Source organism: Xiphophorus maculatus, chromosome 18 (assembly GCF_002775205.1).
Source record: "Xiphophorus maculatus strain JP 163 A chromosome 18, X_maculatus-5.0-male, whole genome shotgun sequence".
NCBI lineage: Eukaryota > Metazoa > Chordata > Actinopteri > Cyprinodontiformes > Poeciliidae > Xiphophorus > Xiphophorus maculatus.
The window spans coordinates 832,734-855,523 of record NC_036460.1 but is presented as its reverse complement, the minus strand read 5'-3'; the positions used below and the strand labels follow the sequence as shown (position 1 = coordinate 855,523).

Here is a 22,790-nt window from a genome sequence, read left to right as displayed (position 1 = left end):
CAATGAACAAACTCATAATTTACCAAAAAAGGAAATTTAATTTCAAAAGGAACAGGCTGAAGCCAAAGCTTGTACTCGCCTACCCCTACTGAAATGGTTTTTTACGCTCATTTGCTACAGAAACAGACTAAAAATATGATTGAAAATAAAATATTCATAATTTCAACAAAACCTTGAAACCTTGAGTTTCCAGTTTATAAATTTACAGCAAAAATTAACAGCAAACTTTGGTAGGAATGTGAAAATATACACATTTATCATGAATAATAAATGAAAGATGAGATTCTTCAGAATCTGTCCTCCAAAATGGCCACTCTTTCTCCCGGGTTCATCAGGCGAGGGGAGCTGGGCTCCACTGAACACCTGCTGCTCAGCTGATGCAAGTTCACCTCCCTGCAGCAAACAGGAAGGGCGGGACGGACCGCTGTCAGTCTCAGACCTTATTTTAAATGGGACCATTGCACTCCGGAAGTGAAGGGGGCGCTATTTCCTATATTATCCGCGGTCTCCCGTTTTTATTTTCTTTTGAAATCTGTGATATATCTTCACCTTTAGGAAGGATTTTCACTCAGCATGAATTTGAACTTCTCTCTTTTATTTACTTCAGCGCAGCTCACAGTTTTTAACACATTCTGTAGCTTTCTGTGAACTTCTATATCTACTCCTTAGTCGCATCTTTTCGGGCCTGATACTGCCTCTAGTGGCGTGGGGTGGTAACACAGCTAATATAATTACATTACTAAATCAGAATACCACAAAGTCTTTAATATTTATTATTAATTATGACATTACTGGAAGTTTAAAAATAAACTCCTTTACAAAAGAACATACCTTTTCATTCCTTTAGGAAGTAGAGCTAATTAAATGACATAAACAAAACCTGAAAGTGATTCCAGTTTCACTTGATGACCAACCTGTTGAAACTGTGGCTAATTTTAAATTCCTTGTGTCCTTTCTGGACAGTCAGCTCAACTTTGCTGAAAATACTGGTTATATTTTTAAGAACTGTTCTCAGAGACTCCGTCTTTTAAGACCCAGTGATCTTGGGGTTACCTCTAGTTGTCTACTTAACAACCTCTAGTTAGTTAGAGGTTGTTGAGTTAAAATGTTAAAACCTAACGTTCTAACTAGAGTTTTAACTCAACTCAAGTTAAAACAACATTTTAACTCAAGTTTTAACTTTTCATCTCCTCGCCTGTTTTGGTCACATGAGCTGCAGATTAACAGACAATCTTTTACAAAAACTTTCTATGGCAGGTATAATAGCAGGTAATAGTAAAACCAAAAGCGACTCTCTCAACTGTTTGCTGAAAGAACATGAAAGATGGCAGAAATATTTTAGTACATAGCATCCATCTTGTTTTCTGTCAGTTTGAGCCTCTGAGCTCATGAAGGTGTTACTGTTTTCCTCTGGTAACTAAGAACATCTATTAGAAATTGTTTATTGACAGTGAATAATTATTCTTAACCAAACTAAATGATAACATTTACCTATTGCTTGCTAAGTGTTTTGCTCTATTAACAAATTGTTAAGGTGATTCTATGAATATGATTTATCGTTTTAGAGTCGAAAGAAAATTTCCACATTGATAGACTAATTAGATTCATTTTATTTTTTCCTATATATAAGAATCTACCAACAAAAAGTCTCAGAATAATTTACATGGCACTGTAAAAACAAACCTGTTGTGTTCTTCTACTGTGAATCTAATTCATTTGTTTGTTATTGACTTTTGCTCAATTAAATTTCTTATGTATACGTTGCAAATTGTATTTTTATTATAGTTGATCGTGTTGTTTTTCTTGCCTCCTTATTTCATTAGTTCCTCCTATGACTGATGGAGATATATAGATATTATTTATAATGTAAAAGGATATTGTTTAAATGTCATGTAGATTTAGAAGTTCACAGAAAGCTACAGAATGTGTTAAAAACTGTGAGCTGCGCTGAAGTAAATAAAAGAGAGAAGTTCAAATTCATGCTGAGAGTGAAAATCCTTCCTAAAGGTGAAGATATCAGATTTCAAAAGAAAATAAAAAATGGAGGCCACGGATAATATAGCAAATAGCGCCCCCTTTACTTCCGGAGTGCAATGGTCCCATTTCCAAATAAGGTCTGAGACTGACAGCGGTCCGTTCCGCCCTTCCTGTTTGCTGCAGCGAGGTCCTTCTTAGGTGATGACCACCTGAGGGGGCGGAGCCAGGAGGATCTGAAACAGCTGCCTCTGATTGGAAAGTGATAAAACATTCATCTTCAGGAAATAGAGTAATCCAGTCCAATAATAGCTGAGATACTGCTCCACTTAAATACGCATTTTTGATCCCAATTATCACACTTTATAGGAAAGACCAAATTTACAGCAAAAAACTATGAACAGTAAATGCAAGTCATATTGGCACATGAATTTATTGGAATTGGTTTAAAATTTCATTAAATAGAATAGAATAGAAGTACTTTATTCATCCCAGCAGGGAAATTATTTCGCAGTTACAGCAGCATAGAGACAAGACACACAACATCCACTGAGTAGCAAAGTAAAGTAAAGAAGACAAATTTATGCTTGGTAATTTAAGATTCACTGTTTTTTGTTTTACTACCAACTACAAATTATTGAGGCGAATAATCAGTTTCAAACAGAGACAAAATCTATTTGCACGTCAAATATAAACTATAAACGCCTTTTAAATAATCAAAAATCCCATAATTGCTTACATGACCCTCCCAATATGGCAGACATGTTAACGTCTCGCTGATGCGCTGTGTGGGCGGGACTTCCTGGTGTTCTACTCCGTGATTGGCGGCTCCAGCCTCTGACCCCAGTGCGCAGACTCGTGCTTCTCTCCGGTACAATGGCGGCAGTTGGAGCGCTGTCCTCCGTGTTTTCTCGGGTTTCTGTCCACGGAGCAGCAGCGGGAGAGTTAATAAAGCTGTAAGACAGAAACAGCAGCAGTTGGTGAACCCTGGAAAGAAGAGAAACGGTTTGAGGCTCAGCTGGAACTGCTCAGTAACTGTTAAAGGAAAGTTTGGAGAGAGAAAAGCTAGCAGAGATGTGGAGACAGCAGGTCAAACAGCGACTGGATGCAGCAGAGGAGCAGAGACACGAAATACTGGATGCTGCTTTCAGCCCCGAACATCGGCTGCACACATCAGGTTTGGAGATTTACCTTCTTCATCCGGGATGGGAGCTGCAGGCCGGGAGCTGCTGGGTTCTCTAGGAGAACATGTGAAGCTGTTGGTCCTTGATGCTCTTTGGATGCAGAACTAGGAGTTTATCCAATATGGCCGCCGCACATTTACAATGAAGCAAAAGTTTATTTTCATTCTGACAGTTTGTGTTGCATGGACCTTACCAAGCTCCGCCCACAACCGACCCACGTGACCGCAAGTCTCACAAACAAAGCCTGGTTGTTTCTATGTAAACATGACTGATTAGTGAATCATTTCTAGCGGATTTTCACAATAAATCAGCTGCTAAATGGACAGAGGAACTAACAAGTTCATGTCATCAACTGGGAGGAGGTTACTGGTTTCTCAGTCACAAGCTGGTTGCAAACCTGAGGCCAGCAGGTGTCAGTCAGTTATGGTAGATCTGAACTTTGACCTCAATATGAGAAGCTACAGACTGATAGGAGGAACCAAAGAGCTCTGTAAAGGTAAAGGCAAATCTTCTGAAGTTGGGATATAATTCATTTAATTTCACATAATTACCGCGGTAGAAGCCATTTGTTTGTTAAAATTTATGAAATATATTTGTTCTATTTGATGTTTGTTGTGAATGACGTAAACTCACAAACTAACGAGGTAATTAGTCCAACGTTTAGAAACTACAGCGGCTGTAATGAGCCACAGCAAAGGGAAACAAAGGTAAAATAACCTGAACAGGTGATCAACTCAAAACCACTCCTACCTTTTTACTCTCTCTCTCTCTCTCTGTAGTTTAAGCACACCTGTTACCGTGGCAACCGCCTGCGCCCCGTAAGACGAGCAAAGACGTTAAAAACATAACATTCAGTCCGTTACGATATCAAGTTTCCAGGCTTGATATTTATTTCTTGATTATTAATCAGAGCTTCCCTGAACACAGCGATGGTTGACTGACTAGCTGTACTTGGTGCTAACGTGGCTAACAGGAGTAACAGTTTAGTCCAAAGCCTTTTCTGCTAAAATAAAACCTTTAGTGTATGTCAGATACAGACACATTGCATATTGATCTGTTTAGCTAACGTAAGACTGTGTAGCAGACAGGCTGCAAGGTGTACAAGTTGTATCAGTTCTGCCATTATGCTGTACTTAGCTAACGGGAAGCTAAGTGTGTTTGTGAGACGGCCACGTAGAATGGGCATCAGCCAATGAAACGCGGCCCTGTGGTAAGGTCCATTAAGAAGATCCGTCAGAGAACATGTTTGTTTAAAGTTTGACGACATGAAAGGCTGATAAAAGGATTATTAGCTTCCATTGATCAACAAGCCATTTTCTGTCAAGAGCTGAAGCTACTCAATGACAGATTATTATTTCCTGAAGAAACACGTTCTGTGTTTTCACTAATAAATTGGGTTTCATTCACTGTTTAAATGACTAAATGAGTCCAGGTTTAACCAGCTGAACAGATGGAGTCCAGAGCCGTGAAACACTGAGAAACATCAATAAACAAATTCAAAAATAAGCAACTATTAAAGCTGAAAATTATAATGGGTAATAAAGAAATTATTACAAAGGATTTTTAAAAAAGGTAGTTAAAAATATGCATTTGCTTCACTATGTAATGCAATTACTGCCAACTTTTTTGCAGAGAAATTTTTTAAAAATTAGAGGATTAATCTGCACATCCACAATAAATCCAGTACCAATGTACCCAAACATGACAAATGCAGAGAAATGTCTCAATTTCAACACTTAACTACAAAAGAACCCATGAAGCTCCTCTTCCTGCTGTCTGGATATCCGACCCACTTCATCCATCTGACCTGAATAATAAACTCCTGGCTCTCATCAGGTGATTTAAGCAGCTGCTTTCAGTCTGGTTTCCATGGTTACCTAGTCAAAGGGTTCAAGGACATCCATATAAACACAGACAGTGGCAGAAGGTTGGTTCTGGTTCTGTTGGACTTCAGCATCTGAAAATAAATAAAGAACTTGTGTACTAGTTAAGAGTTGTTGAACAACTGAACAGATTTCTGAACTGAAGCTTCAGCCCGGAGACCTGCCGTATCAGGCGCTCAGCTCATGGCGCCCAGCTCATGGCGCCCAGCTCATGGCGCCCAGCTCATGGCGCCCGTCTGCGGAACATAAGCCACGCCCCCGATCCTTACTTTTCAAAATAAAGCTCACATCACAGGAGGTGTCCAGGCTGTAGCCATAGTGTTTCCCTGACTGGCTCTACCGCCGCAGCTTCATCCGCCATTTTCTCAATTTCACCGTCTCGTTCACTTCTTGCTTCAGATTGGCTGATCACATGATCAGCGCAGCGTCTTAAAGAGACAGGAGCGCAGCCTGCCTATTCTCAGCCAAAAGAGACAAAAACAACTATTCTTTTTTTAAACACATGGAAAATACAGACTAGGGCCAAATAACGTCGGTCAAAGTCATGAGTCTTGGTTTTGGTTAATTTTTGGTTTATCGCCCAAACATAAAATTATGTTTAATTTTTAGAATTTCAGAAAAATATAGAAGGAGGCAATTTAATCACTAACCCTTCTCTGATTTATGTCTCTTTAATAGTGTTAGACACTGCAGCCTCCTTAAAGAAGAAGATGCAGTAATCATCTTTAGGAGGTTTGCTGACTGTTAACTCAGTGCTGCGTACTTTAAAGCAGATTAGGACATTTGAGAAAAAGGCGCATTGCATATCTACATGTCAATATCTACCTGTTTATCTCAGAAGCTCCAGTTGACTGTTTTATTGTTCCTGAAAGTTAAAAATGCTTTATTATGTAATAATTATAATTTCATTAATAAGTTTTAGGCCTGTCATGATAAACAATAAATCAATTAATCGTACGCTAAATTAAAACTATTGACCTGATTTTAATTATCGGCATTATCGTCTCTTCCGGCCTTTTTCTCTTTCTGTTGATGACACTGAATGAAGGAATGCAGGCTTTCTGATTGGCTGCCTGTCACATTCAACAGGAAGCGTTAAGCTCCTAGTCGGGGAAAATCCCTGATTTAGATCAGAGCGGCAACGACGATCTACCGTAACACACCACAAACTACAGGATGATCGGTTATGAAATAGTAAGCGACAATCTTAGGAAGACCAACGATCTAAGATTGTTGTAAGGGGAAAAATAGGAGCAAAAATCATGTAGTGTGAATTATTGCATCAGGTTGTCGATGTGCCCATCTTCTCTATTTAAATCTAATTATTACTGAAGGGCAACATAATATACAGACTTCATAATCTGCACTCTTTTGGTTGAATGCAGTATTTATTTCCACTTTGGCTTTATGTTGTTTAGTTTTTATCAAGTACATTTTTTGTTAATGGAGACTGAGAATCCATTTTGTTTTTATTTTTGGTTGTTTTGTTTATTTTGTTTATCATTTCCAGTGTTAAATATTCTTCTGAAAATAAAGTGTATTTATCTTTGGCAGGAAATCACATCATTATTACGTCATTTCCATTATATCAGTGTAAAAAGGTCTTCAGACAATATTATCGTTTATTGCAATAATTTTTGAGACAATCGCTCAGCAAAATTTGTTATTGTGACAGGCCTAGTAAATTTCACTGTCTTTATTATGTTAACAGGTTTCATTGTTCATTATGTACATAAATGTTTCTATGCTTCCTGCAGATGTTCTGCTGGTTAAAAAAGAACCAAGTCCTGATCTGGACCAGAACCATCCAGAACCCGTCCACATAAAGGAGGAAGAAGAGGAACCCTGGAGCAGCCAGCAGGGGGAGCCGCTCAGCATGAAGGAGGAGGCTGATGCCTCCAGATCTCCAGTCATTGCTGTTCTCATAAAGAGTGAAGATGATGAAGAGGAACCTCTGATCTCTCATCTTCATCAAACAGAAGATGAAGAACTGCCAAGCAGCAGCTCAGCTCAGCAGAACCTGAAAGCAGAAAAGGGCTATGGAGGAGCAGAATGCACCATAAATCCGGATCGAAACCCTCATGGAGACGCTTCCAGCTCTTCAGAGACAGAGATCAGTGATGATGACGATGAGGTGAACCACCCTGGGTCAGAAGATGAAGGCAATGAGAATGACTGCAAAGGCTTCAGAGAGAATACAAACATGGACCAGGAGGGGGAAGTCCAGACAGATCTGAAATGTTTTAAATGTACTGAATGTGGTCAAAGTTTTACCAAGAAAAACCATCTCAAAGTTCATGTGAAAGTTCACACTTTGGAGAAACCGTTTGGCTGTGAGGTTTGTGGACAAAGATTTGATGAAAAGTCCTATTTAGACCAACACATCATAATCCATTCAGAAGAAAAAACATTTGTTTGTAACGTCTGCAGACAAACGTTCAGCCAAAGAACACATTTAAGCAGACATATGAAAATCCACAGCGGGGAGAAACCGTTTGGCTGTGATGTTTGTGGACAAAGTTTTAACAGGAAATCCCATTTAAACAGACACCTGAAAATTCACACAGGAGAGAAACCTTTTGGGTGTGACATTTGTGGACAAAGATTTCATGAAAAGGCCTATTTAGACAGACACATCAAAATCCACTCAGGAGAAAAACCATTTGCTTGTGATGTCTGCGGACAAAGATTTAGTAGAAAGGCACATTTAGACCGACACATGGGCAGCCACGCTGATGAGAAACCTTTTGGTTGTGACGTTTGCAGACAAAGATTTACCCACAAATCTGCTTTAAACAGACACATGATTATTCACACAGGAGACAAACCTTTTAGCTGTGAAGTTTGTGGACAAAGATTTAACCAAAAGTCAGTTTTAATGACACATGTAAGGATCCACACAGGAGACAAACCCTACGCCTGTGATTTTTGTGGACTAAGGTTTAACCAAAAGTCAAATTTAAACAGCCACATCAAAATCCATACAGGATACAGACCGTTCAGTTGTGATGTTTGTGGACAAAAATTTAACCGAAAAGGAAATCTAAACATGCACATGAGAACCCATGCAGCAGGGAAGAATCTTTAGATACTCCGATGGTTGAGGAAAAAACGCGGACATGTTCTGACTTAGATCACTGCAAATTAAATGGGTCTTTACTCCAGAACTTTTTTAGCTTCTTTTTTTTCATGAAAAATGTATTTGGTTTCAGAAACATTTAATCACGAGCAGAACAGACAATAATCGATAGTCGATTTTATCAGATTGTTGAGAAAAGTGCTGATGTATCTGCCGTCGTCTCAGCAGCAAAGACTCAGCTGAATTTTAAACAGGCTTATCTTTGGTCAGCACATCCCATTGTAACCAGCAGCGCCCCCTACTGTCTGAAACAAGGAGCCAATGGTGATCTGTGGGCTTGTTTTCTGAAGGACAAAACATCATTGGTTCTCTTCAATGAGTCTCATGAATTAGACCCATGAGCTAAAAAAATTAGCTGGAGCTAAAACAATTAGCTGGAGCCAACACCAGTAGCTAGAGCTAAAACCATTAGCTGGAGCTAACACCATTAGCTGGAGCTAGTGCAATTAGCTGGAGCTGACACCATTAGCTGGTGCTAATAGCATTAGCTGGAGCTAACTCCAGTAGCTGGTGCTAGTGCCATTAGCTGGAACCAACACCAGTAGCTAGAGCTAATACCATTAGCTGGAGCTAACAGTATTAGCTGGAGCTAAAACCATTAGTTGGAGCTAAAACCATTAGCTGGAGCTAAAACCATTAGCTGGAGCCAACACCAGTAGCTAGAGCTAACATAGTAACAGACCGAATCAGAACATCTAGACCCACGGTGCTCAGACGGGTCCAGAACATGGGCTGAGGAGAACCAGAACCAGACTGCTGCTCAGAGGTCCAAAGTCCTTTAAGTTTTTATTTCAAATCAAGGTGGTCCAACAGAACTTGGCTTTCATTCTGCCAGAACCTTCAAGTGTGTGAGAACCCGTCTGCCCTCCAGACAGTGTGAGGAAGATGTTAGCCGGCCTGCAGCTGTTTGTGGTCCTAATGTTTCAGCTGATTGTCGTAAATACGTCAACGGACACAACTTTGAAAAAATAAATAAATCATCACGTTTAATCAAATTCAAAGTCCTGAGATTTGTTGATTTTTTTGTGTGTGTTTGGAGCAAAACATTCAGTGTTTCCTCTGATGCTGCTGTGGCATGACACTCAAGGAAGACTCAACTTCCTGCACAGATGTGGGATAGTTTCTGTTACGACCAACAAGAGACTCCATGTGGACTGCATCCGCCTTCCCTGTCCTCTGAGCTGGACAATCAGAAAAGATGATGGGGGAGAACAACTGAACGTTCTTGGAGATTTGAAGTTTCTTTAATTACTGGAGACAAATTGCTTTAATTTCTTTTTTTTTTATCGCCCCACAAGGGGTCTGTTTGTGGGCTCTAGTGTCCCTTTTTTCAAAGTAGGCTGACAGGAAACGGGGGAAGACATGCGGTAAACGTCGTCGGGTCCAGGAGTCGAACCCGTGACGGCTGCGTTGCTACGTTTGCCTGAATGTGGGTCGCGCTAACCCCTCCACCACCACGGCATGCCCAAATTGCTTTAATTTCTAATCTGTTGAACATTGTGCATTTTTCACTGTTTTTGTTTTATCAGTACATTTAGATCAGCCCTATTAAAAGAAAAAAATCCAGCAATTCAAACAGCAGCTTTTGCTAAAATGTTTTTATATAATATAGAATAGAATAGAATAGAATAGAATTCAACTTTATTGTCATTGCACTGTCACAAGTACAAGCAACCAGATGTAGTTTGCATCTATCCAGCTGTGCTCTATGAGACATAATATTTATTTACAGATGTACAAGACTATGTATGTATGGACTATAAGGGGTTATAGCAAGAGATATAGATATTGTGTATAAATATAAATATGGGAGCTATATGCACAGATTATACAGAATATATAATAATGTTAGGGAATGGATTACATATAAATAATGGCAGATAAAATGTACAGGTTGTATGTGTGTGTGAAGAAAACAGTCCGTGATGTGTGTGTGTGTGTGAGGATAGTCCATGTGTTATTGTTGTATGAGAGGATAGGGGAGTACAGTCCTTATAGTTTATGTTTTATGTCAGGAGGCGTTCAAAAGCGTGACAGCTGTGGGAAAGAAGCTGTTCCGGTGCCTGGTGGTTCTGGTCCGTAGGCTTCTGTAGCGCCTCCCAGAGGGCAGGAGGGAAAAGAGTGTGTGTGCTGGGTGAGTGGAGTCCTTTGTGATTTTCCCGGCCCTTTTCAAACACCGCTTCCTGTAGATGTCCTTGATGGCAGGGAGCGTTGCCCCGGCGATATACTGGGCAGTTTTCACCACCCTCTGCAGCGCCTGCCGGTCGGAGACAGAGCAGTTCCCGTACCAAGCTGTAATACAGTTGGTGAGGATGCTGTCAATGGTGCAGCGGTAGAAGTTCGTGAGGATCTCTGAGGACAGGTGGTTCTTCCTCAGGGTCCTCATGAAGAAGAGGCGCTGATGCGCCTTCTTAATGAGTTTGGAGCAGCTGGTCGTCCAAGTCAGGTCCTCGGAGATGTGGACTCCCAGGAACTTAAAGGTGTCCACACGCTCCACCACTGTCCCCTTAATGTGGATGGGTGGATGTGGGTCAGCGTTCCTCCTGAAGTCCACGATAAGCTCCTTGGTCTTCTCGGTGTTCAGCTGCAGGTTGTTTTTGTCGCACCACTCAGCCAGACGGTCTACCTCCTCCCTGTAAGCGGCCTCGTCATTATCTCTGATGAGGCCGATCACCGTGGTGTCGTCTGCGAACTTGATGATGGCGTTAGAGCCGTGGACAGGTCTGCAGTCGTAGGTGAAGAGGGAGTAGAGGAAGGGACTCATCACACAGCCTTGTGGCACTCCGGTGTTTATGATGATGGTGGATGAGAAGTGGTTGTCCAGCCGGACATGTTGAGGTCGACTGGTCAGGAAGTCGAGCAACCAGTTACACATGAGTGGACTGATGCCGAGGTCTGTGAGTTTGGTAATGAGTTGTGATGGGATGACAGTGTTGAATGCTGAACTAAAATCTAAGAACAGCAGTCTGGCGTAAGTGTTCTTACTGTCCAGGTGAGAAAGGACAGAGTGCAGCGCTATAGAGACTGCATCCTCTGTGCTCCTGTTCTGCCTGTATGCAAATTGGTGGGGGTCTAATGTGGGGGGGACACAGGATCTGAGGTGTGCTAGGACCAGCCGCTCCAAGCACTTGGTAATGATGGGGGTGAGGGCTACCGGGCGGTAGTCATTGAGTCTGGTTGGGTTGGGATTCTTGGGGTTAGACTTGAAGCAGGTCGGTACCACAGCGCGGGCCAGGGACAGGTTGAAGATGTCCATCAGCATCCTGCCAGCTCCCCAGAGCACGTTCTGAGGACACGTCCAGGTATGGCATCAGGACCCGCAGCCTTGTGGGATTTAATCCTGCTCAGAGCCGCTCCTACGTCAGTGGGGAGGAAAGTCAGTGGCTGTTGGCCTGGGGTGGTAGCTGCTTTGGTTGCAGTTGTGGTATTCCCTCTCTCAAAACGAGCATAGAAGTTGTTAAGTTCGTTGAGGAAGGAGACATCAGTAGAAGCGGGGGTGGTTTTGGGGTTCTTGTAGTCTGTGGGAATCTGAAGGCCTTGCCACATACGTCGGGGGTTGGCGTTAGAAAAATGATCCTCCACCTTCCTTTTGTAGTGGTGTTTGGCCTTCTTGATTCCCCTCTTCAGCTCAGCCCTGGCTGCTCTGTAAGTCAGTGCATCCCCTGACCTGAAGGCGATGTTGCGGGCCTTCAGCAGGAGACGAACGTCTCTGTTCATCCAGGGTTTCTGGTTGGGGTACATGGTAATGCGTTTGCAGGTGGTAACACGTTCTATGGTGGTGGAAATATGGTTCAGTACAGATGAGGCGTACTGATCCAAGTCTGTATGGTGGAAAATAGTCCAATCTGTATTCCTGAACCGGTCCTGGAGCACAGCGTCTGAGCCCTCTGAGCGTCTGAGCCCCACCTTTACTGTCCTCACGGTAGGTTTCACACGTTGGATGAGTTACATTAAAAAGAACAAGGAACTTGCTGAATGGATAATTATTGATCCTTCAATAGGAAACCAAAATATTTCATATCAATTTGGAGACATGATTTAATTATTATATATACACTTTCTCAGTTTTATTTTATTGTGCAACTTTCACTGTAATAGTTGAAGCATTTAGATTTAATTTAAACGATGCAGTTAAAGTTCTATTTTTAAAATGCTCAACTAGCTGGAAAAAAAATTAATTAGTCTAAATGAAATTTAAAATACACCTTTTGTGTCAATGGAGGTCTAGAAATGTTTAACTTTTACTGGGTACATTGTAGTACTGGGTACTTATTTCATCACATTAAAGTTAATTTAATTATTCGATGTATTTAAAAATATACTGCATTTCAAATGCATCACAGAATAAACAGCTTGCAAAGAAATGTGCTACAAATTCAGCTTCTATTGTGAAGAAAATGCCACTCGGAACATGGCGGCAACGAAACGTGTGGCGAAACTTAATGTGGGCGGGACTTCCTGGTGTTCTACTCCGTGATTGGCGGCTCCAGCCTCTGACCCCAGTGCGCAGACTCGTGCTTCTCTCCGGTACAATGGCGGCAGTTGGAGCGCCGTCCTCCGTGTTTTCTCGGGTTTCTGTCCACGGAGCAGCAGCGGGAGAGTTAATAAAGCTGTAAGACAGAAACAGCAGCAGTTGGTGAACCCTGGAAAGAAGAGAAACGGTTTGAGGCTCAGCTGGAACTGCTCAGTAACTGTTAAAGGAAAGTTTGGAGAGAGAAAAGCTAGCAGAGATGTGGAGACAGCAGGTCAAACAGCGACTGGATGCAGCAGAGGAGCAGAGACACGAAATACTGGATGCTGCTTTCAGCCCCGAACATCGGCTGCACACATCAGGTTTGGAGATTTACCTTCTTCATCCGGGATGGGAGCTGCAGGCCGGGAGCTGCTTCAGTCAAAACAGCGGAGGTTAGCTCGATGCTAAAATTAGCTCCGCTCACACGGTTATTACGGTAAAAGTCAGACTGACTTTTGACGTTAACGTCGTTATCCGCGTGACCTTTCAATGAACTCGGAAGTAATGAGAGCGGGAAATACAGAACATGCTTTCTCCTTCTATTCATTATTATTAACACACTGAACTGTACATAGAGACAGTTTGGCGCGATGTTGTTTCCCAAAGTTTTATTAGAGAAACACAACAGGACAGAAAATAAGAACAAGAGTTTTAAATGTAAACATAAATTAAAATAAGTCGCAGGTTAGCTGTGACTGCACCAGTTATTCTGCCCTGATTTCTGAAGCTAAGACCTTTGAGGCAGTAGGATATAAATTTATATCCCATTATGCAACAAACTTTCGTTTTTGCTGCTAATCAGACGTTGAATCAATTAGAGAATATAAATGTAAACATTGCGCTGACAGTTATTGTAATTGATGCCAATTACATCCACAAGGAGCTTCAGGATTGAAACTGTTAAACCTTTTGTTGATGCTGCTAATTCTCAGGCAACAAGAAAACATTTTATTGCTCCTATTTCAAAACGATCAAAAAATCACGTTGTCTCAAGTTGGAATTATGAAAAAGCTTTAATATTTCAGTTTTTCTTGTTTCATGTCATTACTCTAACATGCAATGTTAGCAGAAATGGATTTTCTTGTATATGTATAACATGTCAGTTTCTGACAGTTTTAGCTTCAGTAGGTTCAGATTCTGGTTCAGTTATTAGAGGAGTTATTCTTCCTAGGGGGGCTGCACAGTGGCACAGTGGCACGGTGGCCTTGCAGCAAGAAGGTCCTGGGTTCGATTCCTGGTCCGGGTCTTTCTGCACGGAGTTAGCATTTTCTCCCTGTGCATGGTGGGTTCCCTCCGCTTCTCCGGCTTCCTCCCACAGTCCAAAAACATGACTGTCAGGATAATTGGTCTCTCTAAATTCTAGGGGTGTGTGTGTGTGTGTGTGTGTGCCTGGTTGTTTGTCCTGTCTGTCTCTGTGTTGCCCTGCGACAGGCTGGCGACCTGTCCAGGTGACCCCGCCTCTCGCTGGACAGGCAGCAGCTCCTCCTGACCCCAGTAGGGACAAGGTGTTAGAAAATGGATGGATTCTTCCAAGGGATGCACAGGGCGACAGTGGAAAGAAACAACTCCAGGACGTTCTAGCAGAATCAGAACCAGGCTCGGTGTGAGTGAAGCTGAGGAGACTAATTGATTAGAATGAACATGTTGGGTTCATTTCTAGTGGCTCCTGTTCTATTTCTGTATGTTTTCAACATCGACTTGAGCAGATGCTTGTAACGTCCATCTTGTGGTTCCCTGCAGACGTTCGTCCCACTGCCACCGTCAGAGAAGATTCCCCGGAGGAGCCCCGCTCTGACTGGGACCCAGAACCCGTCCGGATCAAGGAGGAGCAGGAGGAGCTCTGGGACAGTGTGGCGGGGGAGCAGCTGGACATGAATGAGGAGATGGAGAGCACCAGAAGAAGAGTGAAGAGTGAGGACGAAGATGAGGAAGAGGAGGAGAAGCCTCCGGTCTTACTGGGCGCTCTCCCTAGCATCAGCTCGGTGAACCAGATGAAGTCAGAAAGCGATGAAGAGGATGGAGAAGGAGGAAGATCCAGAAGGATCTCAGATCCCAACACACATGGAGACACTTCCAGCTCTTCAGACACTGAGGTCAGCGAGGAAGAGGAGGGTGATGATGAGAACCATTCTGACGCTCAACTCAAGCCCTTGTCAGACTCCGAGGCTGAAACCGAAGGGAGTGAAGACGACTGTGAGGAGAGCGGCTTTCGCAAGGTGAAGGGGAGAATTCCCAGCAGAGCTTGGAGCTGCGCCGAGTGCAGTAAACGGTTCGCCTCCAAGCGCTCCCTTCAGAGTCACATGGCAAGTCATTCACAACAAAGACCTGACGGGAAGGAGGAGAAATGTTTTAGTTGTGACATCTGTGGGAAAAGTTTCAAGAGAAAAAGTCACTTAAACCTTCACACAATAATCCACACAGGGGAGAAACCGTTTGGCTGCGACGTCTGCAAGCAAAGATTTGGTCGAAAGTCTCACCTGAACAGACACATGACCATCCACTCTGGGGAGAAACCCTTCCAGTGTGAGAAATGCGGCAGAAAGTTTGCTAGTAAGTGCCGCCTCAACTCACACCAGAGAGTTCATTCTGACGAGAAACCATTTGGCTGCGACATGTGCGAGCAAAGATTCAAGGACAAGTCGGCAGCGAACCGACACATGAAAGCCCACTCTGGAGAGGAACCAATCAGAGAAAAGCAGTTTGGCTGCAACCAGTGCACTAAAAGGTTCACCAGTAAAAGTTGCTTGAATTCACACCTGCGAATCCACAGCGGAGAAAAACCATTTGTTTGTGATCTCTGTGGGCAGAAATTTTTCTACAAGGCGAATCTGAAAGCACACATTCGGATTCACACAGGGGAGAAACCCTACAGCTGTGACGTGTGTGGACAAGACTTCAGATCCAAGTCGCATCTAAACACCCACCAGAGAATCCACACCGGAGAGAAGCCGCTCAACTGCGACGTCTGTGGACAACGATTCAGCCGCAAGTCGCATTTAACCAGACACATGAAGGTCCACACAGGAGAGAAACCCTTTGGCTGCGTTCAGTGCAGCAAGAGGTTCACCAACAAAACCGACCTGACCTTCCACCTGAGAATTCACACTGGGGAGAAACCATATGCCTGTGATTTCTGTGGGAAGAGATTCATGGTCAAATCAGCTGCAAACAAACACATGAGAGTGCATTCGGGAGTGAAGCCATTTGGCTGCCATCTCTGTGGGCAAAGGTTCACAGCGAAGCCCAGTGTGAAGAAACACATGATCATCCATACAGGGGAGAAACCCTTCTGCTGCAAAGTCTGCGGGTATAGATTCAACCTGAAGACCAGTTTAGACAGACACGTTAGGATCCACACTGGAGAAAAACCATTTGGTTGTGACATTTGTGGACGGCACTTTAACCGCAAGTCCACCTTAAATACACACATGAAGATCCACAGAGAAGAGAAAGTTGCCTAGAAAGGCAACTATGGAGAAAATTAGAGTTCACAACTAACCCAACCAATACACTTTTCAGGTTTGTTTGGAAATTAATGTGATTTGTGAACAGAAATGGTATTTCATTCATGGAATCTGTTTGTGGACAGTTACACCAAAAGGTGTAACTGTTGATCCGCTGTTGATAAAATGATCCGCGGATCATTTTAGTTGTTTCTCAGGTTATCGAGTTGTTTATCTGGGAAAATACAAACCGTTTTAGCTGTAATGTTTATGGGAGAGATCAGATCTGGAAGAGAAAACAAACCGAATAAACACTTATCCTAAGACCAGCTCCGTCTGATCCACAGCCAGATTTAACAGGATGCAGTTCCTCCTTCTAACCACAAGTCCAGTCGAATTAATGGTTAGACTGAACAGAAAACTGGTGGATTGATTCAGTTAGTGACTAATTAGAGCATTTAAGTCCTTTGATCAATAAGCTGCTTTGATATTGACTATAACGTGTCAGAAGGCCTAGTCAAAGGCCAGCCCCTAAAGGACTGGCTGCAGTATGTTGTTACTGCCACAAAGAGGCTGAAGTCTTGTGTACGAGTTCCTTTCGTCTGTAAATATTAGCTGTTATTAGAACCGCTTCTGCATTTTAAGGTGCTGAACTGATATTTATTTGTAGTTTTCTATTTATTTTAATAACCAGGCGCTTCTGAAAGGAACATCAGCTGCTAATTAAAACCTTTCAGTTTTCAAATAATCAGAAGTTTGACTGAAAGCTCAGCAGATCTGAACCGATTACCGGTTTTATCGATATTTATGTGACTCCAACCAGAATCATGCCGGTTTTCTGATCTTCTGTTGCCCACCTGTCCTGGTTCTGATCCAGTTCTGATCCAGTTCTGAACCAGCCCAGTGCTCCAGACTTCAGCAGGAAGCCATGTTTGGTCTGAGCTGGTTCTCACGATTAGCTCAGACTCATCATGCTGAATCCTCGTCCTTCTCCTGGTAACAGAACCTCAGATCAGTACCGGTTCTGGACTCAAAGTGGTACCGACTCATATTGGCTATTTGACTCATTTAGGCCCCTGGTTTTTGCAGATCGGTAGCAGAACCAGCTTGGTGGAAAGGACTCCTGGTCATGTTGGAGCTTAAATCGGATTATTCCTGAAAGGACGCTCGGGTTTAACATCCTGATGGAAACATAAGCAAATCATTTTATTTCAGTGTCTTTAGGATAAAAACATAAACTTTATGATTATGTCTTCACATGTCGCTTGTGCTCTGTTTGAGGCGGCCATGACGGGAGCTGGGTGTTCATGATGAAGGCCCGCCTCCCGGAGGCAGAACCTTCGTCCTGTTTGGGTTTGAATGAAGAGCGTCTGCTAGCGCCTGGAAGGAACAGAAACAGACATGTTTGCTTTTAATGAGAAGCAGAAATACATTTCAGTAGAACCGGATCAGGCAGGTTATTGTTCAGCTTCTATCTGATTATTGTAAGGTGGTTCTGACAGAATTGTTTCTTTTCTATGTAAAATAGTCAATGTTTTATGCTTCATGTTTTTAAATGTTCTCACTAATAAACACATTTTACCACAAAACACTGCTTTCTAAGAAACTTTTATCTTGACGGAAATAATCTGAATATTAGTTTAAAAACTAAATTGAACCACTTTTCATCAAATTTGAACACAGTTCTCGAAGCCGGCCTCGGCATTTAACTTCAAGACCACAGCCGTAGAAATATCACCAACATAAAACCGAGCAACAATCTACCGTATTTTCCAGACTATAGAGCTCACCTTTCTATAAGCCTCATCCACAAAGTTTTTTTAAAAACTGGAAACATCCATATATAAGCCGCTGGTCTCTCCACCGCTCTCGCTTTTCCACAGCAGAGGGCAGAGTCCTTAATAAATCTGCTATTGCTGCCCTCCGTCTCCAACGCCGAACCGTGGGTCAGTTCACGCCGCGCTTACTGCAGCGGCTATCGATCTGTGCTACCAGATTGATAGCCTTCAACTCAAAAGCTGCATCATATGAACTTCGTGTTGTTTCCATGATGAGAGGAATGAGTTTGAAAACATTTCTCCGTCGTGCCTGCTGCTAGCATGTACAGGTAATAAATGAAAAGCAGCCCTTTCTTCTTTGATTTCCAATTATTCACTTCCTGCTAGAGAGCCCCCTGGTGGTTGAAGCCGCTGGGATGTGCTCTGTGGGCCTCATGGGGAGGACATAGACAACATGTCTGACTGCATCACGGACTACATCAGATTCTGTGAGGACACTGTCATGCCAGCCCGGACCGTGCGCTGCTTCTCCAACAACAAACCCTGGATTACCAGCGACCTGAAGTGACCTAAACAAAAAGAAGATGGCTTTCAGGTCTGGAGATAAGGAGGAGCAGAGGAGAGTCCAGCGTGAACTCAGAGAGACACTGAGGACATGCAAGGACAACTACAGGAGGAAGCTTGAGTCCAAACTCGAGCAGAACAGTGTGAGAGATGTGTGGAAAGGAATGAAGAACATCGCTGGAATGAAGGGGAAGGACACACAGACATCTGGGAGCCTCGATAGAGCAAACCAGTTTAACCAGTTTTTCAACAGGTTTAGCTCACCTCCTGCTACTCCCATACCACCACCAGCCCCCCACACATCCACACTGCCCCAAGTCGTTCAAACCACCTACCTGCATTCTCCTGCACACCATCCCTCTCCTTCAGCCCCCCCCTCCTCCCCCATCTCCACTGCAGACAACAACACCTACCCCCAGCTAACGGTGACTACAGGCCAGATTAAGAGACAGTTGGAGCGATTACACCAGGGGAAGGCTGCAGGACCTGATGGCATTACACCACGGATCCTGAAGACCTGCTCCATCCAGCTGTCCCCTGTACTGGCACACATGTACAACCTGAGCTTGAGGCTGGAGAGAGTCCCGCTGCGGTGGAAGACATCACATGTGGTTCCTGTTCCCAAGAAGCCAAGGCCATCCGACCCAGAGGACTACAGACCAGTTGCTCTCACATCTCATGTGATGAAGGTCATGGAGAGACTGGTCCTGGCCCAGCTGAGGCCTCAGGTGAGGACGTTTCTAGACCCCCTGCAATTTGCCTACCAGCCCCACTTAGGAGTGGACGATGCCGTCATCTTCCTGCTGCAACGAGCACTGTCACACCTGGATGGTGGAGGAGACACTGTGAGAATCACATTCTTTGATTTCTCCAGTGCCTCCAACACCATCCAGCCTCTGCTGCTGGGTGAGAAGCTGCGGAGGATGGGTGTCAACGACTCAGTGATCTCCTGGGTTACTGACTACTTGACAGGCAGGCCACAGTTTGTCCGTCTGGGCAGTGTCCTGTCTGATGTGGTGGTCAGTGACGTAGGAGCTCCACAGGGAACTGTGCTTTCTCCCTTTCTCTTCACCCTGTACACCACTGATTTCCAGTACAACTCTGAATCATGTCACCTACAGAAGTTTTCTGATGACTCAGCGGTTGTCGGGTGTATAGGGGCTGGAGGGGTGGGGGAGTACAGGACACTGGTGGACGGCTTTGTGGAGTGGTCTGACCAGAATCACCTGAGGCTCAACATTAGTAAGACCAGAGAGATGGTGATTGACTTCAGAAGGAAGAAGATACCTTCACGGCCACTAAAGGTCAAAGGGGAAGTGGTGGAGGAGGTGGAGGATTACAAATACCTGGGAGTTGTAATCGGCAACAGACTGGACTGGGCATCTAACACTGACGCTGTGTGCAGGAAGGGGATGAGCAGACTCTATTTTTTAAGGAAGCTGAGATCCTTCAATGTGTGCAGCAAGATGCTGGAGACCTTTTATCACAGTGTTGTTGCCGGCGCCATCTTCTTTGCTGCTGTGTGTTGGGGAAGCAGCATCAGAGCCAGCGACTCTAATAGACTGGACAAAATCATCAGGAAAGCTGGCTCTGTACTGGGACTAAGGCTGGAGTCCCTGGAAACTGTGGTGGAGAGGAGGACACTGAAGAAGGTTCTGTCTATGATGGACAATAAACAGCCCCCTCTCCACCACATAGTGGACAGACAGCGGAGCACCTTCTCACATAGGCTGCTCCAGCTCCGCTGTCGTAGGGACAGATACAGGAAATCCTTCCTGCCACATGCCATCTCACTGTACAATAAAAGCTAAATCATTGTTCTGCACTAATCAGTACAATTTGCACAACTGTACTGTGGCACACTGCTGTACATATATTTACATATACATATCTGCATTTTTTGAATCCTTGCAAGGACTGCTCTAAGCTGCTTTTATATTGACAGCATGTTATATTTTATTTTTATTTTGTCTACAATTGCTACTCAGTGGTGGTTGTTGTGTGTCTTGTCTCTATGCTGCTGTAACTGCGGAATAATTTCCCTGCTGGGATGAATAAAGTAATTCTATTCTATTCTATTCTATTGAAGAAAAATCCACAGAAAAGCCACACCGGGCTACAAGCCGCCTGGTTCAGGGTGGGAAAAAAGTAACGGCTTGTAGTCCGGAATGTTAGCAAAGCTAGCTAGCATTAGTGATCTGCCTTCAAAATCTTTTTTCTGGCCATCATAGAGACTTAGTCATTGTTAGCTGTTAATAGTAATTTAGCTACCCGTGTACAATAAATATTTAGTTTTAGGGTGCTAGTTTGTGTTTCTTGCCAGCTTGGTTCACAAGCTAACGCCGCCTAATATTGGCGTGAAGCGCTGGTTCTGATTTGGTCTCGGATTATTTAATGTTAAGTATTATACTGGCCTAAAATGATGCGTTTATTGGGCTTCCTTCTTTGAAATGAGATTGTTTGTGTCTGCAGCTTCAATTCACAGCAAACCTTCAATGACTTTGTAACGGAAACTGATCCGATTGAGTTCCAGAAATGAAACCACACCCCTGTTCCAACCCTGAAGCAAAGCGGGTCTGTCTGGTTCCATCTGTTCTCTGCTGAGTCCAGCCAGGCGGAGTGGACCGGTCTGCGCAGGGAAAAATCCTGACTCCAGCAGAGGTCAAGGCAGAGTGGGGAAGTACTCTGCTGCCTAACGAGTGAAGATGGACAGGAAGGGACCGGAGATCCTGCTGCCAGTCGGGGATGATTGTCTGGAATGAACATTACTGGTGGTTCATTCTATTTATATGACACAACTGGAATCTTTGCTTTAATAGATTTGATTAACGACTACTTTTTCTGTAATTTCAGATGCGAAAGGAAGACAGAAATGTCACTTGGCTGAAGATGATGATGATTTCAGAGATGACCTTCATCTTCTCTCCTCAGAACCTTCTCATTACTCCATGAACCAGGCGTTTAAATCAGCTGATCTACTGCAGCGATAAACTATCAATGCACCAAATCCTGCAGCTCCTACATCACACTATTACGCACATATTGCAATAACAAAACCCACATGTATTTTGCCTCTAATAGCCTCAGATTCTGCTCCAGGCCATCTTGTCGTATTTCCAAATCAGCCCCACTGATTATCACGTGGTTGGAGCAGATGGAGGTTTTATATTCTAGAAACCAGTTTTCTATCCCTGGCTGTGGTCTGGGCCCAGTATCTAGCTTCATTCTTCTTCTTCTCTTCTGCCACAGTGAATCATGTCTGCGCTCAGTTCTTAGGCCTTTCATAAATCTCCTTTCTGCTCTAATTGATCTAGTTTTGGTATTTCATAAATCACTGGATGTAATTATTCTCAGTTCAACCTTTGTTTAAGTTCCCTGTGTTGGCTGAAGAGTGAAGGATGCCGTCCCACAGCAGTGTGTGACCAGCAGGCTGTGGTTCTTCCATCCACAGCTCAGGCTCCTGTTGGTTAAATGAATTAAATATTAAATCTCTAATATTTTTTTCATCCTCCAAATGACACCAAGCAGAAGTCAGCAGCAGAATCCAGTGAGTTCATGTTCTCCAGCCATAGATATCCTCCAGATCATAAAAACTTCCTGTCCTCAGTCAGATTAACTGTAGCAGCAACTAAATATTCAACCTAACTGAACTATTTTTCTGTAACCTTTAAATCTTTTCCATGAGCATCAAACCTGGATTATTATGGGATAGAACTGAACCTAGAGGTGGACGAAGAGTTTCCCAAAGCGTTTAAATTGTGATGACGTCACGTAAAGACGCCCTTTGGGCACAGTTATGGCAAGCTATTTTACATAAAATGGTCTCCATCTAACGATCTATAATTACACTCTAGATATCTAAAGTGAGAACCACAGTTTGACTATCCTGAATTTAATTCATGCATTTACATTTTGACTAGTAATAAGAATAAGTCAAGATATCTTCAAGGACATTTTGCCAGATCAAAATACCTTTCAGGAAGTCTCAAATGCTGGCACTGGATTTATCATTTGAAGGGGCAAACATCCAGAATTACAATACAAAACATCTAGAATGTAATTACGGCTCATCAAAATGACATTTTTATATATGAGAACCAAGAACAATACATAACCCCCCCAGTGCTGCCCGTGGGCTGTCCCAACAGTTGCCTGCAGAATTTAGATTTCCTGCACAAAATTGTCAGTAAAAGCTCATCAGTAAATGAGGAGAAAGCAAACTTCATTAATGTGAAGACTTTTCAGAAATCTGCAGAGAATTTATTTATTTATTCTTTTCTGATAAACATAATGCACTTAAAACCAGCTTACT

The 22,790-nt window shown here is 43.2% G+C and overlaps 2 protein-coding genes across 4 annotated transcripts; both read left to right on the top strand.

The window, feature by feature from the left end:
- The first annotated feature begins 2,123 nt into the window (after positions 1-2,123).
- LOC106700371 (zinc finger protein OZF-like) lies at positions 2,124-9,174 on the top strand. Its single transcript, XM_023351064.1, has 2 exons — positions 2,124-3,151; positions 6,799-9,174. Exons 1-2 carry the CDS (start codon positions 3,049-3,051, stop codon positions 8,127-8,129), a joined length of 1,434 nt encoding a protein of 477 aa, XP_023206832.1. The 5' UTR covers positions 2,124-3,048; the 3' UTR covers positions 8,130-9,174.
- Positions 9,175-12,375: 3,201 nt separating this feature from the next.
- Positions 12,376-22,784, top strand: LOC102232785 (gastrula zinc finger protein XlCGF57.1-like). Of its 3 annotated transcripts, none has more exons than XM_023351062.1 (4): positions 12,376-13,013; positions 14,434-16,212; positions 21,089-21,249; positions 21,332-22,784. In XM_023351062.1, the coding sequence occupies exons 1-2, from the start codon at positions 12,911-12,913 to the stop codon at positions 16,152-16,154; spliced, it is 1,824 nt and encodes a 607-aa protein (XP_023206830.1). In that variant the 5' UTR covers positions 12,376-12,910; the 3' UTR covers positions 16,155-16,212; positions 21,089-21,249; positions 21,332-22,784. The 3 variants fall into 3 exon arrangements, with proteins under 3 accessions (XP_023206830.1, XP_023206829.1, XP_023206831.1); XM_023351061.1 differs by having other exon boundaries at positions 20,951-21,249; XM_023351063.1 differs by lacking the exon at positions 12,376-13,013 and adding an exon at positions 14,154-14,294 and having other exon boundaries at positions 20,951-21,249.
- The last annotated feature ends 6 nt before the right edge of the window (positions 22,785-22,790 follow it).

Bases quoted from the DNA above. Each gene is read 5' to 3' on its own strand.
- LOC106700371 (XM_023351064.1), top strand. From the start codon at position 3,049: ATGTGGAGACAGCAGGTCAAACAGCGACTGGATGCAGCAGAGGAGCAG. The intron at 3,152-6,798 runs GTTTGGAGATTT...TGCTTCCTGCAG, and splicing joins ACATCGGCTGCACACATCAG to ATGTTCTGCTGGTTAAAAAA.
- LOC102232785 (XM_023351062.1), top strand. From the start codon at position 12,911: ATGTGGAGACAGCAGGTCAAACAGCGACTGGATGCAGCAGAGGAGCAG. The intron at 13,014-14,433 runs GTTTGGAGATTT...GGTTCCCTGCAG, and splicing joins ACATCGGCTGCACACATCAG to ACGTTCGTCCCACTGCCACC.